At 51.1% G+C, this 14,231-nt stretch overlaps 1 protein-coding gene across 1 annotated transcript in view; it reads left to right on the forward strand.

Annotated features, from left to right (window-relative positions):
• The window catches only part of Spire2 (spire type actin nucleation factor 2), a 39,646-nt gene that overhangs the window by 18,383 nt on the left and 7,032 nt on the right, over positions 1–14,231 (forward strand). The window contains exons 3-10 of the mRNA XM_028753086.1: positions 2,616–2,972; positions 5,361–5,441; positions 5,557–5,721; positions 6,351–6,437; positions 6,797–6,920; positions 7,893–8,062; positions 8,788–8,977; positions 10,709–10,824. Of these exons, the coding sequence (XP_028608919.1) occupies positions 2,616–2,972; positions 5,361–5,441; positions 5,557–5,721; positions 6,351–6,437; positions 6,797–6,920; positions 7,893–8,062; positions 8,788–8,977; positions 10,709–10,824 (1,290 nt within the window). The remainder of the gene's footprint in view (positions 1–2,615; positions 2,973–5,360; positions 5,442–5,556; positions 5,722–6,350; positions 6,438–6,796; positions 6,921–7,892; positions 8,063–8,787; positions 8,978–10,708; positions 10,825–14,231) is intronic.

Genomic DNA, 14,231 nt, shown 5'->3' on the forward strand with positions numbered 1-14,231 from the left:
GGCTGGGCGTGGATGGTGGAGCACGGCTGGGCGTGGATGGTGGAGCATGACTGAGTGCGGTGTGGAGCACGGCTGCAATCTCAGCACTCAGGAGGCTAAAGCAGGAGGGTCATGAGTTTGAGGCCAGCTGGAGCTACATAGATACCCTGTCTCAAAGGCACAGCCTGTAACCCCAGCACTGGAGGATCAGGAATACTAGGCTATCCTAGGCTACATGAAGTACTACCTCAAAAAGCAGACAGACAAAAATAGAGAGCCTGGAGAGATAGCTTCTCAGGTAACAGCATCATCCGCTCTTCCGGAGGTCCTTCATTCAGTTCTCAGCACCCTCATGGCTGCTCACAAACTATCTGTAACCCCGGTTCTGGGGGATCCCACACCCTCCTCCTCTGGCCTCTGAGGCTATACTGCATACATGCAGTGCACAGAGGTACATGCAGGCAAAACACCGATCAATACACATAAAGACAAAATAAGTTAATTGATTAAAAAACAAAAAGAAAAGAAGAAAAGAAAAAAATAGTACTTGAGAGGTAGCTCAGCGGTTAAGAATACCTGCTTTTTCAGAGGACCTGGGTTTAATTCCTGGCGCACACACACAACAGCTCATAGCTGTCTGTAACACCCCCCCCCCTTTACTTCAGAGAGCGTTAGAAACATACATGGTGTACATACATACGTCTAGACATAGCACTCATATACATTAAAAAAATATTGAAAGAGTTGGGCACAGGTAGAGGCAGGTGGATTGCTGTGAGTTCCAGGCCAATTTGGTCTGCATAGTGAGTTCCAGGACAGCATAGCTAGGTAGAGAGAAATCAAAAACCAAATAAATAAATAAATAACAAAAATAAAGGAAGCATAATATTTTTCTTTGGGTGTAAGATCTAATGATAGCCCTGATTGGTCTGAAAATTGGGCTAGCCTCGAACTCAACAGAGCTCCTCTGCCTTCTGAGTGCTAGCCGTAAAGGTGTGGGCTGTTATGTCCAGCGTGGCATAATTTCTTTTTTCTTTTTTTTTCGAGACAAAGTTTCTCTGTGTAGCCCTGGCTGTCTTGGAACTCACTCTGTAGACCAGGCTGGCCTCGAACTCAGAAATCCACCTGCCTCTGCCTCCCAAGTGCTGGGATTACAGGCGTGCGCCACCACCGCCCGACAATAATTTCTTTGTGAGTACAAATGTCAAACTCTTTTCACAGTGATTGGGGCCGGGCCGTTACTGTACCAAACTCCTCAGATAGTCAGAAAGGGGAGATTTGGCAGGCAGTGTGGCTCAGTGGCAGGAGCTTACCCAGCATGCCACGTGGGTCTGGTTCAATCCTCCACAAAACAAGGGAAGATTTATTTCGGCTCACAGTTTCAGAGGTTTTAGTTCACGGCCGCTTAGATCTACTCCTCTGGGCCTGTGGTGATGTTAGACACCGTGGGAGAATTCGTGGAGAAGGCGGCTGCTGATCTCTTAGCTGGGTATGAGAAGAACAAAAGTTGGAGGTCATAGCTCCTCCCCCGGCTATGCCTTCACTGAGAGGAAGACCCCCCTCCCACTCAACCCCACCTCTTTATTTATTTTTGACAGGGTCTCACTATGTAGCCCAGGTTAGCCTAGAACACGCAGAGGTCTGCCTGACTCTGCCTCCCAGATGCTGAGATTGAAGGTGTGTCTCACCATGCCCAGCAGGCTCACCTCTTAAAAGTTCCAGCAATTCCCCATGGAAGTAAGCCGAGGACTAAAGTCTTAGCACATGGGCCTTTGGGGGCCATCTAAGACCTCAACGCTAGGGCTGGGTGCGGTATAGTGGTAGGGTACCCTCACATCATGTGTGAAGGCCTGGGTTTGATACCCAGCACTGTGAAACAAAACCCCCAAAATACAGTCGTTACGGGGAATCACAGCAGCGGTTGGAGTCAGCTGGTCTTTGATTTACTCCACGCTGTTACATGACACGAGATGCTAACGCTTTTCCAGATGACCTCTTTCTTGGTTATATTTTTCGGGGGACATGTATACTACGCAAACAGCACCAGAACCAAGACAAGTCTTTCCTTTTACGTAAAAGGCATCACAAGCCTTCCCAGCCTACAGGGAGCTACTAACCCTTCTACTGAAGTGGATGGGCACCGCTTGCTTAGAGTCAAGCTGATGCGACCACACCTTATAAAGGCTGTTCATCTGATCTATGGTGCATGTGTGTGTTTGTCTGCTCCCTGTATTATGGTGCCCCACTGTGGGCACATGCCACCTTGTCTCTGCTAGGAAGAACACATGACTAGTTTATGAGCAAGTCTCGCGTGGACCTACTTTTCCATTTCTCTGGGTTAAATACCCGGGAACGGGGTGGGGTGGTGGTGCTGAAGCCCAAGTTCGGTGCGTATTGGTAACAAATTTCCTGCTTTCTAAAGCAGCTCGTTTGGGGAACGTCTCTTTAACTGCGGTCCACGGTTTGTACCACGATGGTTCCCCTGTGGCAAACCTGTGCTGAGATCTCTCTCCCTGCCTCTCGTTCTGTCTGGCATCTCATTGGTCTTGTGATGGCGGGTGCCGCTGGTTGCGGGCTCCAAGTACCCTAGTGGCTCAGAATGTCTCTGGTGACCGTATAATACCTCTGTCCCTTAGATGGTGCAGTCACTGGGCTTTGCCATCTACCGTGCGCTGGACTGGGGGTTAGATGAGAATGAGGAGCGAGAACTCAGCCCGCAGCTGGAGAGGCTCATTGACCTCATGGCCAACAGCGACTGCGAAGACAGCAGCTGCGGGGCAGCGGATGAGGGCTACGTGGGTCCAGAAGAGGAGGAGGAAGCTGAGGGCGGGCCCCGAGCCGTGCGCACCTTTGCCCAGGCCATGCGGCTGTGCGCCTCGCGCCTCACCGACCCCCACGGCGCGCAGGCCCACTACCAGGCGGTGTGCCGAGCTCTCTTTGTGGAGACGCTGGAGCTCCGTGCCTTCCTGGCCCGGGTGAGGGAGGCCAAAGAGGTGAGCAGGGTGTGGGCTGCAAGTGGTTGGGCTGGTGCTGGACGGAGCGGGGGAGGGGCGGATGCTGGACAGAACAGCGGGGCTGGATGGGAGGTCGGCGTACAAATTGGGTGGGGATCGAGGATAAGAGGTGATGGGGCGATCGTCCAACAGGGGTGAAGCCCTTGGTACCTGACTACTGTACCTTCCTTGGAATACCTATAACTTTCCCCCTCCCCCAAGCTGGGCACTGTCGTAAATGTTCGTACGTTTTTAACTTCATGCCTTCTCTCCACCGGGTTTTCAAAGAAGGGGATCGGAAGTGACTCTTAGCCTTCATTCCGTATCACTCTCGTTTCTTCTAAATCAGCCCTTACCCTTCCAGACTTTTTTAGTTCTTCAAGAAGTTCTTTAGTTCTTTACCCGCTGGCCTCTCTAAGCCCCAGTCTCTTTGGAAAATGTGATGCTAAAGACATACCAGGAAGTGGCTACTTCTTCCCTTGCAGAACCGCACAGGCAGGCCCATGGGCTTGGAGCTGTGGGGGTGGGTAGGTCAGAGTAGCCCCTCAGGGCATTTATTTACTGTGCTTGCCAAAGTCCTACTTCATCCTTTGGTGGTCCCCGTCTTAAAAATGAACAGGTGCCACCTCTGAGGGTTAGGGTTCCTCGTCCCAGTGCTGGAGACTGTCTAGAGGCTCCTGAGCTAGATTCCCTCTAGGTCGTCCTGATTTTCCATAACACAGAGTTAGGGCTTGACGCCTTTTGGCTGTCTCCATTCTTTGCTTGAAGAGAACCTTTTTTTTTTTTTTTTTTTCATTAAAGTAGGCTGTCCTGGGTCCCCCTCAGCATCCTATGGATGATGAAGGGGGACTTGGCAGAGGTCAGGTGAGGCTCATATCATTCCGGCTTGCTCAGGTAGAAGCTTATCTTTAAGTGAGCTGATGTTGATTTGTGATTTCACCTTGCCCATTTGTGTGTGTGTGTGTGTGTGTGTGTGTGTGTGTGTGTGCTGGATCTCTCTTCCTGTAGCCTAAAGGGGTCATAGCGAGCATCCTGACCCTCTGGAGCCTGCATGGGCTCTCAGGGGTGTTAGAGTAATGGAGTCTGGGACCCAGCTTGAGCCCCTTGATCCTCATTTGTAACTATGGCATGCCAATAATGGGAGGCTCTCCCCTCATCTCCCAGGACTCCACGTACCGCTCCCACCTCCCGTCTCCACTCCTCTCTGGCATCTTAGAGACACTCTTCTGACTGTTCCCTGAGGAGGTCAGGCGGTCCTCGGGCTTTTGCTCTCCTTTGAACATGGTTTGTTCTGTTGCTCAAATCAATCCCGTACGCAAACAAAGGAGCTGTGGCTTAAGCAGGGACAAAGACCTCTACACTCCGTCCCCCTGGTCCCAGAGACAGGCCAGGGAACCAGTGCTGGAGATGTAGGGTCCTGGACAGACGCATCTGGCTTGGTCTGGGCTTTTGGACGGAAGCAAGTACTCAGGGTCAGGTGTAGTTGTTCTAAGTAGGACAGGAGAGCTGTCCTCTGTGCCCTTTGCCCCAGGAATCCCACACAATAGTGTGTCTCAGAGCAGTTTGGCAAGTAGCTTGGGGTGAAAGCCAGGGTAACTGACTGGCTCTGTCCTTGTTGGGTGGGAGCTTCTAAAAAGTAGATACTTCTCTATAGTGAGGAAATGCTCTCACTAAGGTGCCCAGACCCAGAACCACCAAGGCAGTAAGTCCAGCATCTTCCCCCAATTTCCCCCAAGACCCTGGCATCTTCCCCGGCCCCTCACCATGATGTTTATATATACACTTTATATCTGGACTGCTTCCTGGGACCTGCTGGCATCTCATCCTGTCATCTGATTGCCATCAGTCCCACCCTTTTTTGAAGACTGACACTTGCCATGCTATGCTGGGCTGGAGACATAGAACACCAGCCGAGGGAACATACACAGCTTCTGAGATGCTAGTCTGTGGTGACCTCCAGTGTGGGTCACGCATGGAGAAGCAGCCACGAGCATGCCAAGAGAATAGGGCTCATGGCTTGGCTAGTGTGTCCTGAGATCTGGAGAGAAACGGGGGTTGCGTCCTCTTCTGCATCAACCACCTGTCCAGGACAGTGTCCCTCTGGGACATGTAGATCAGGTGGGAGCGGGTGCCATGTGGACACTAGGCCCTCAGCAGGCCCTGCTTAAGAGAAGTGACCAGAGAGAAGATGGAAAGTCCCCCGTGCCATTCCAAAGCTGAGGCACAGTTTCCCAGATCCTTTCCAAGCCCCAAAGCCTGGGTCGGGTGCCTTCATGCCTCGTTTTTAGCTGGTCAAGTGGTATATGTGTGGTAGGGACGTGCCTCCTGCAGGGCCCTGCCGTGTCCATCCCTCAGCCCCTTCCACACTAACCTGCCATATGGTCCCAGATGCTGCAGAAGCTGGGGGAGGATGAACCACGGGCAGAGAAGCCGCTGGCCGAGCTTGACCACCTGGGACACACAGACTGGGTAAGACATGGGCTCCTCCTGGCCTCCTGGAACAAAGAGCACTGTACACCCAGAAGGGTTCGTGATGGGAGGGCCATGCATGCCAGAGTTGAGGCCATCTTGTTTTCCGGGTCAGGCCCGGCTGTGGGTCCAGCTCATGCGAGAGCTTCGGCACGGGGTAAAGCTGAAGAAGGTCCAGGAGAAGGAGTTCAACCCGCTGCCCACCGAGTTCCAGCTCACGCCCTTCGAGATGCTGATGCAGGACATCCGGGCCAGGAACTACAAGCTGCGCAAGGTCATGGTGAGCCACGGCCCGTCATCTTCTGCAGCAGCCTTCTCCAATCCCCTCTGCGGGGTCTTGTCCTGCTGTAGTCTGCTGGTAGCCACACCCTTTGCTTGCCGCCAGCCCTTGTCCCGTCCCTCGTGCCTGATCAGAGTTTGATGCCCATCTGCAGATGTGGCTGAATTCCGCATCTCTTGGTTGTACTGGAACACAATATAATTAGGGCACGAGGAAGGTTCTGGAAGGTCAGGAGGTGGTCACATTTTCCGTTTTACATACATGTGCACAGCCTTATGTGCATTGGTTTCAGTCTTAACATTGTATGTAAGGAAGTTCATTTCATTCCTAAAACAACCAGTGAGATGGGTCCTACAGCCCTGTTTCCTGAAGAAGTTTTGGTTCAGGTAGCACTGGGAGCTGAGTTTAGGGTTCATTAGGCCTTGGATGCTTGTAGCCACTGCTAGGTGCGGCCCACGTACCTGCCACACACCTGTTAAGGAAGAGCTGGGTCCCAGGGAGCAGAGGCCATGGGAGGGAAGTTGGCTATGAAGACCAGGCTGTAGTCAAAGCTGTGTGAGCCACCCTGGTCACCGTGACACCAGCAGTCGGCCCTTGCAAGCTCAGGGTGGCCCTGCTCCTCCTGACAGGTTGATGGGGACATCCCTCCCAGAGTGAAGAAAGACGCACATGAGCTTATCCTGGACTTCATCCGCTCACGGCCTCCACTGAAGCAGGTACCAGCTCTGTACATTCTCCTCTGGGTGTTCTAAGGCCTGCTGCTCTCCTCAGACAGACCCGGGAGGTATCTTAGTGCACCTGCTTTCTGAGGGATGCCAGTGAGGGCTCGTTTACCTGTTAGCTGGAAGGCTGGACATGAATCTTAGCATACGGATTTTGGGTCAATATCTTTTTCCTCTTGGGAAGAATTTTTAGCCATTTAAACTCCACACTAAGTGTGCACAAAGCATCCTTGAGTAGTACTTCCTTCTTGGTTACCAAGAGGTAGTGCTGAGCCTCCTGGACTACTCCAGCATTTCCCTAGAGTGGGCCCATGTCACCACCCACCCTACTTAATGTGTCACGATGGCGGCAGGTCTCGGAGAGACGACTTCGCCCTGTACCACAGAAGCAAAGAACACTGCACGAGAAGATCCTAGAGGAGATCAAGCAGGAGCGGAGGCTGCGTCCAGTAGGGGCTCAGCACTTGGGAGCCCGTGGTGAGCAAGGGGACAGGGTGCATGATGGGAGAGGAGACCTGGCTGGGGCCACAGATCAAACCTTGGGACTGTTTTTAGCCCTCAGAGCTCCTTAAGTTTTTTTTTGTTTTTTCTTTGTAAACCTGTGAAGTCTTAACCTATAACAATGAAGTAATCTTGCACTTTGGGTGCCGATCTGACTTTGCCTATATGTGTTGTTATAATGGATGACAAACCTCAACATTTGAGAGGTAAATGAAATTAAATCCAAGTTTCCAAGCGATTGGAAGCCAGGTGTGTATTCAGATATCTGAGACCTGGTCTTTCTTGCAAAATGAGGCTGGCGAGTTCAACCCCACTTCTGCGGGGCCTTTGGGAGGGTAGGTGGCTCTCCTGTCTAGGCCAGAGTGACCCACTGTTGATGGATGACTGGCCTTCGGGTCCCTCATCTAAGTGGAAAATTACCCCAAGTACTCATGAAGGTGTTGCCGTTCATGTCGGCCCCCCAGTTGTCCACTCCAGCCCCACCTCCTCATCCTCCCGCTCACCATTCACTCTTGCCCTGGCAGACTTGTCTTCCGTTAGCATCACTGACTTGTCTTTCTTGCCCACTCCTCCACTCCCAGTTCAACATCTATTCTTTTTTTTTCCTTTGAGAGAAGAGGGATGGGTCTCCTTGTATAGCTCTGGCTGTCCTGGAATGCTAGGTAGACCAGGCTGGCCTCAGACTTACATAGACTCCTACCTCTGCCTCCTAAGCACTGGGATTAAAGGTGTGCGCTACTACTCCCAGTTCGACATCTGTTTCCACCCTGTTCCTCCCCACTTCCTCTCCGCCCCTACGCTGGCCTCCTTGTCTTTCTTGCTGACCCCGAACTCTGGCTTTGTGCCCCTTGCCCTCCCTGACCCATATCCACCCCTGCCCCGGTCTCCCTGCCTCTGAATCCCTCTCCCCTCACCGTCCACCCCTGCCTTGTTTTTTCCTGCCTTCAGGGTTTGGTTCTCTGCCCTGCATCCTCAACGCCTGCTCTGGGGACATCAAGTCCACTTCCTGCATCAACCTGTCTGTCACAGATGCTGGGAGCGGGAGTCAGCGTCCACGGCCCCGGGTCCTGCTGAAAGCCCCCACCTTAGCAGAGATGGAAGAAATGAACACATCTGAGGTCAGAGACTGGAGATTCTTCACAATATCGTGCTGGGAAAGGCTTAACAGGACAGGGGCTGTTTGGTCAGCTGAGTGGGCATCCTCTAACCATTGGGTGGCAGCGGGTGGCAGCTGGTGCCCTGCCCTCAGTTTCCAGCTCAGAAGTACTCTTGGATCAGAGGGACAAGCCCTCTGAACAACACAACCACAAAGGGTAAAAGTGGAAGTTGTTTTCTTGCGGCCAGATGAGTAGCCTCAGATGATGTGAGAAGCTGGTCCCTGGGAGGCTCCCTGGCCCCTAGGATAGCAGAGGACCCCAGTGCTGACCTTGTCCGAGGGCTCAGCCTTGTGCAGAGCTGCCTTCTCTAGGATTTTCTGGAAGACCTCAGGGAATGGTTTGATTATTGAGACACTTGCTATGAGCTATCCAAAAGACCAGATTGCTATTGATGTATAGAGGACAGCCCAGGGCCTCAGTGGGTTCAGTTAGCACCCCCCAGATTCACTGCCTCTGTCCAAGGATGAGCAAGAAGATATGGAGGAAGTGGTCAGAGCTGGAGTTGGGGCAGTGGCCAGGAGGGGCAGTGGTCAGAGCTGGAGATGGTGGTGAGGAGGGGCAGTGGTTAGAGCTGGTTGTGGTGGTGGGGAGGGGCAGTGGTTAGAGCTGGTTGTGGTGGTGGGGAGGGGCAGTGGTTAGAGCTGGTTGTGGTGGTGAGAAGGGGGCAGTCCCCGATGTGCTTTCAGGAAGAAGAGTCCCCATGTGGAGAGGTGGCATTGAAACGGGACCGCTCTTTTTCGGAACACGACCTGGCTCAGCTCCGGAGTGAGGTGGCATCTGGCCTTCAGTCAGCCGCTCAGCCCCCAGGAGGGACAGAGCCACCTCGGGCCAGGGCAGGCAGCATGCACTCCTGGAGGCCCAGCACCCGAGACCAAGGTGAGTACCGCCTTTACCAGCACCTAGTTGTCTCCTGCTCATCTCCTGGGCTTTTTGTTCCAGCCTCGGTCTCACGACTTCTGTGAGCAAGCAAGTACCCAAGGTGTGGCGCTCCCGCCCTGCACAGAGAGAGCATGCGGCCTGTCACCTCCTAAAGCAGTCACCCTTGCTTTCCATCTGAGACCAACCAGCCCTCATTCATTGCAAAACATTTTCTAAAGCACTTGAATCCTTGGGGGATGCAGAGATGGCTTTGTGGTTAAGAGCACTGGCTGTTCTTGCAGAGAAAGGGGGTTCGAATCCCAGCAACCACGCAGTTACTCATACCGTCTCTAGTTCTAGTTACAGTAAGTCCAACGCTCTCTCCTGGCCACTGTGGGCACCAGGCACACTAATGGTGCACATACATTCACTCATACGCATAGACTAAAAATATATAAATAAGGCCGGGTGGCCAGTTGCGGTTGTGCACACCTTTAATCCCAGCACTGGGAGTCGAGAGGCAGAGGTAGTCTCAAATTCAGGGGCAGCTTGGTCTACAAAGCAAATTTGAGGAGAGCCAAGAAACCGTGTCTTGAAGAGAAAAGAAAAAAAAAAAAATAAGGGCCGGGCAGTGGTGGCGCACGCCTTTAATCCCAGCACTTGGGAGGCAGAGGCAGGCGGATTTCTGAGTTCGAGGCCAGCCTGGTCTACAGCGTGAGTTCCAGGACAGCCAGGGCTACACAGAGAAACCCTGTCTCGGAAAAAAAAATCAAAAAAAGAAAAAAAGAAAAAGAAAGAAAGAAAGATAGAAAGAAAGAAAAATAAAAAAGTAAAGTAAATCTTTTTAAAGAAAGAATTCAAATTCCGACCATTCTGTTACCTAGAGATAATTATTATCAGCATCCTAAGGTACAGAGGAAAGCTGGCCTGACACGTCAGTCTTTTCTTCGGTGGCTCTTGAAGCATCTGCCTTGTCACCAACCCCCGTCCCCCACCAGAGGACTCAAGCTAGAAGCAGACATCCTGGCCTGGTTGCACAGGGTTAGTCCTGTCAGTCAGTGGCTGGACTCACCCTGGGAGCGGTCAGTGTTAGAAATGGGTCTGGGGTCCCGAGAATATGACCATACAGCCCAAAGGATTTCGGCACGGCCAAAAGTGTTAGTTTAGCAGAAGTGTACATAGCTATGTCAGATCAAGCGGTGACACCCAGTGAGTTTTAATCTCTAAAGGAGTCCCGCGTCTCCAAGTGGTTAGAGCTAGCTGATGTACAGTGACCTCTGATCAGCAGAACCCCGTGTTCATTCAGCACGGCACACAACTCTGTGGCACACATTTTGATATCAGGAAGTGAAAACCCCGGAGGAATGTGAGCTCCTTTCCTGCGACTTCCTTAAAAATTTTTAAAAATTAATTTTAAAACTTTTTTTTTAAACCTTAATATGTATGGGTGTTTTGCTAGTATGTCTGTGTACCATGTGCATGTATGTGTGTATACATATGTGTGCCCGGTACCTGTGGAGGTCAGAGGAGGGTGTTGGATTCCCTGGGACAGATGGTTGTGATTCACCATGTAGGTGTTGGGAATTGAACCCTGGTCCTCTGCAAGAACCGCTGAGCCAACTCTCCAGCTCTCCTCATGGCTTACAGCTCATTTGCCGTCCCCACTGGGACACACACACTGTCCCCACTGTTCTCTTGTCACAGCACCTCCTGCCAGGTGGTGCTCACCGGCCTGTGTTTTCCCTCCAGTTGTCTGCCCCGTGAGTGGCCAGGCCCAGCCTCCACCCAGCTCCACCCGGCCCAGCGGCTTGAGCTCTGTGGATGAACCTGAGGCTTCTGCACCAGATACCAGACACCTGTGGCTGGTAAGTGACAGGGCAGGTTGCCTGGATGGCCTCTTCAGTATCAACTTCATCCTTTCTTTGTGCTCAAGAGGAGGAGATGTGTAGCATCTGTGGGTTCCGTTTGTCTGAGGGTGCCAAGGTCCAGTCCCTGACTCTGGTAAGGGTGTTCTTTTCTGCCACCTGCTGGTATACATTGGTACTGCAACCCCCAACCATAGAGAATTGCCATTCAGGCCTAAAGTGGTTTGTTTAGTTCCAGTGGGGTCAGGATAGACAATGAACCCCAGAACTGTGGGACTTGAGGTCAGAACAGTCTTTCAGAGAGTGTGCTGTTGGCTGGGACTTTGATATGCTGGGTCCCATGAGTTTTGTGTTGTTTGTATGAAGAGCTAACAGTTACTGGCCGTGGTGCCTCAACTTGGGCCTAAATTTCATTATGCAAATGTATCACATGTGGTAACAGGTAAAGGCTGATGGCAGGCTACAAGGCTCCCACTGGTATGTAAAGGAAGGTTAACCATGTCTGACGCCGTTATCTCGCCGAGGCTCGGATTAAATGAGACACGTTAGAATGCTTTGAAGATGTTAAGTTCTATGTAGGTTTGAGGTAGCCTTCTTAACTTTAAAGGTTTATTTATTTATGTATGTGGGCATTTTGCCTACACATGTACCACATGGATGCCTGGTGTTTGCTGAGGTCAGAAGGCATCAGATCTCCTGGAACTGAAGCTGTAGATGTTAGTGGGCCAGTCTGTAGGGTGCTAGGAACTGAACCTGAGTCCCTCTGAGAGAACAGTGGGTGATGTTAACCTCCGACCCATCGCTCCAGCCCCTCCTTACTCCTTAAGGCCCACATGCACACATATACACACGATAAATGGTCTGCAGCCATGAGTATGCGCAGTCTACAGAAGAGGCTTGCCTCCAGTGTCTCCCCCCCCCCCCAAGGTCTGGTTGGACCCCCAGTGAGACCAATGAAATCTCCAATGCCAACTCAGGTCAGCCAATCAGGTAGCTGATCAAAGATGGGCTGATCACCCGGTAGCCTGTGACTGTGCATTCCTGGGCTCGCTGCTGGAAAAACATCAATGGAAGGGCAGACATAAGGCAAAGGGAAGTGGAAGGGTCCTGCCAATGCTCAGATGTGCAAGAGGGGGACCTGGATGAGAAGGACAAGGATCCTGCGCCGGCTTCTCAGGAGATACCAGGAATCTAAGATTAACCACCGTATGTATCGGCCTGTACCTGAAGGTCAAAGGGAATGTGTTTAAAAAAAAAAAACAAGCAGATTCTCCCGGAGTATACCCACAAACTGAAGGCCGAGCAGGCATACAAGAACCTGCTGGCTGACCAGGCTGAGGTCACAGGTCTTAAGACGCATAAAAGGACAGGGAGGAGCACCTCCAAACAGAGAAGGAAGAGCTCACCAAGAGTCTGTCCAGCGAGAAAGAGACCAAGAAAGAAAGCTTCCCTCGTGTCTACACATAGCGGCCTGGCTGTGGCCTCACATGGGTCAGCCATTAAATCAAAGCAAGCCTTTGTCCGTAAAAAAAAAAAAAAAAAGTAACTACTCAATTTTTCATCTTAAAAACAAACATTATCTCACAGTTTCTGAGCATTAAAAATACAAAAGTAGCTTGGTGGAGGTGGCACATACCTTTAATCCAGCACTAGGGAGGCAGAGGCAGGTGGATCTCTGTGAGTTCGAGGCCAGCCTGGTCTATAGAGAAAGGTTACACAGAGAAACCTTGTCTCAACAAACAAAACAACAAAAAAATATTCGTTTGTCTTATTTATAGGTGTTTTGTCTGCACATAAGTCTGTGCCCCACATGTATGCACTACCATGAGGACAGAAGAGAGGGTGGGCGTCTCTGAAACTGAAGTTCAGATGGTTGTGAGCCACCATGCGGGTCCTGGGAATTGAACCTGAGTCCTCTGGAAGAGTAGCTAGCGGTTTTATTTATTTGTTTATTTGTTTATTTTTTTTGCTGAGCCTTCATCACTCCAGCTCCTTTATTTTTATTTTTGAGACAGTCTCACACTGTACCTCGGGCTTGCCTGGAACAAATTTATGTAGTCCAGGTTGGCCTAGAATAAATCATGTAGCCCAGGCTAGCCTCAAACTTGCTCCTGCTTCCACCTCAGAAGCAATTTAACTAGGGGACATGGGTAATGTCTCTCTGGGGTTTCAGGTAGACTATAAGCAGGAGCTGTAAGCTCCATGGTGGCTACATGACCTGGAGAGTCCTTATGCCATGCCAGCTAAAAGTCACAGCATATTTTATGACCAAGTGACAATAACAGTGGCACAGTAGCACTATGAACCAAGTATGGCCATTTATTTTTCTTTCTTTTTTTCTTCTTTTTCTTTTTTGTTTGTTTGTTTGAGACAGAATTTCTCTGTGTAGCCTTGGCTGTCCCAGAACTTATTCTGTAGATCAGGCTGGACTTGAACTCACAGAGATCTACCCACCTCTGCCTCCTAAGTGCTGGGATTAAGGGTGTGTGCCACTGCCCAGCCATTTCTTATGGCTAGAAAGTTAAGGCCCATTTAATGTTCAAGGAAGGGAAGAGCGTGTTTTAAAATTCCACGAGTCCCATAGTGTCCTTTCAGTGCTGAGATCTCAAAAAACACTTTCTGAAAGGCAGGCTATCTAAATCAGAAGAGTCCCTGGGAGGTGGCTGCTAATCTCTCTGCATCTGACATGGAAACTCCTGACCACATATACCAGGAGAAGGAAGCTGGAAGTCCTGGTGCGCAGGTCGGTGGAACATGAAAATCTCCTGATGCTGTTCCAGGACTAAGGAGCCCTACGCAGGGTTCCCGCTGGACAGCTGAGGAAAAACACCCAATTTCCACCCTTGTGGGACCCCGTATGCCAGTCCCCACCCCTACCTCCACGAACAACAGCTAGCGTACTGAGCTGTGTGCACCTAACGCCGTGTTGAAAATTGTATGTTGTGTTGCCTCGTGTTGTTGTGAAACAACCTGACTTTACAGAGAAGGTAGGCTTGGAAGATCTACTGATGAGTTTTATGTTAAACCAGGATAACTCACTCACTGACAATACCAGTCAGGGCAGATGGCCTGCTTGTGTACAGAAGAGCACACTTAGAGTCGGGCAGGCAGAGCATACCTAGGGCTCCCAGGAACAGTACAGACAGGAGACAGAAGGGTTGAAAGATTCAGTGATGGGATTGGAGGGATGGCTCAGCGGTTAAGAGCACTGACTGCTCTTCCAGAGGATCTGAGTTCAATTCCCAGCAACCACATGGTGGCTCACAACCATCTGTCATGGGAACTGATGCCCTCTTCTGGTGTGTCTGAAGACAGCTACAGAACTCATACACATAAAGTAAATAAATCTTTGAAAGAGAGAGAGAGAGAGAGAGAGAGAGAGAGAGAGAGAGAGAGAGAGAGAGAGA

The sequence above is a fragment of the Grammomys surdaster genome, unplaced genomic scaffold, assembly GCF_004785775.1.
Source record: "Grammomys surdaster isolate TR1022 unplaced genomic scaffold, NIH_TR_1.0 128, whole genome shotgun sequence".
Classification (NCBI taxonomy): Eukaryota; Metazoa; Chordata; class Mammalia; order Rodentia; family Muridae; genus Grammomys; species Grammomys surdaster.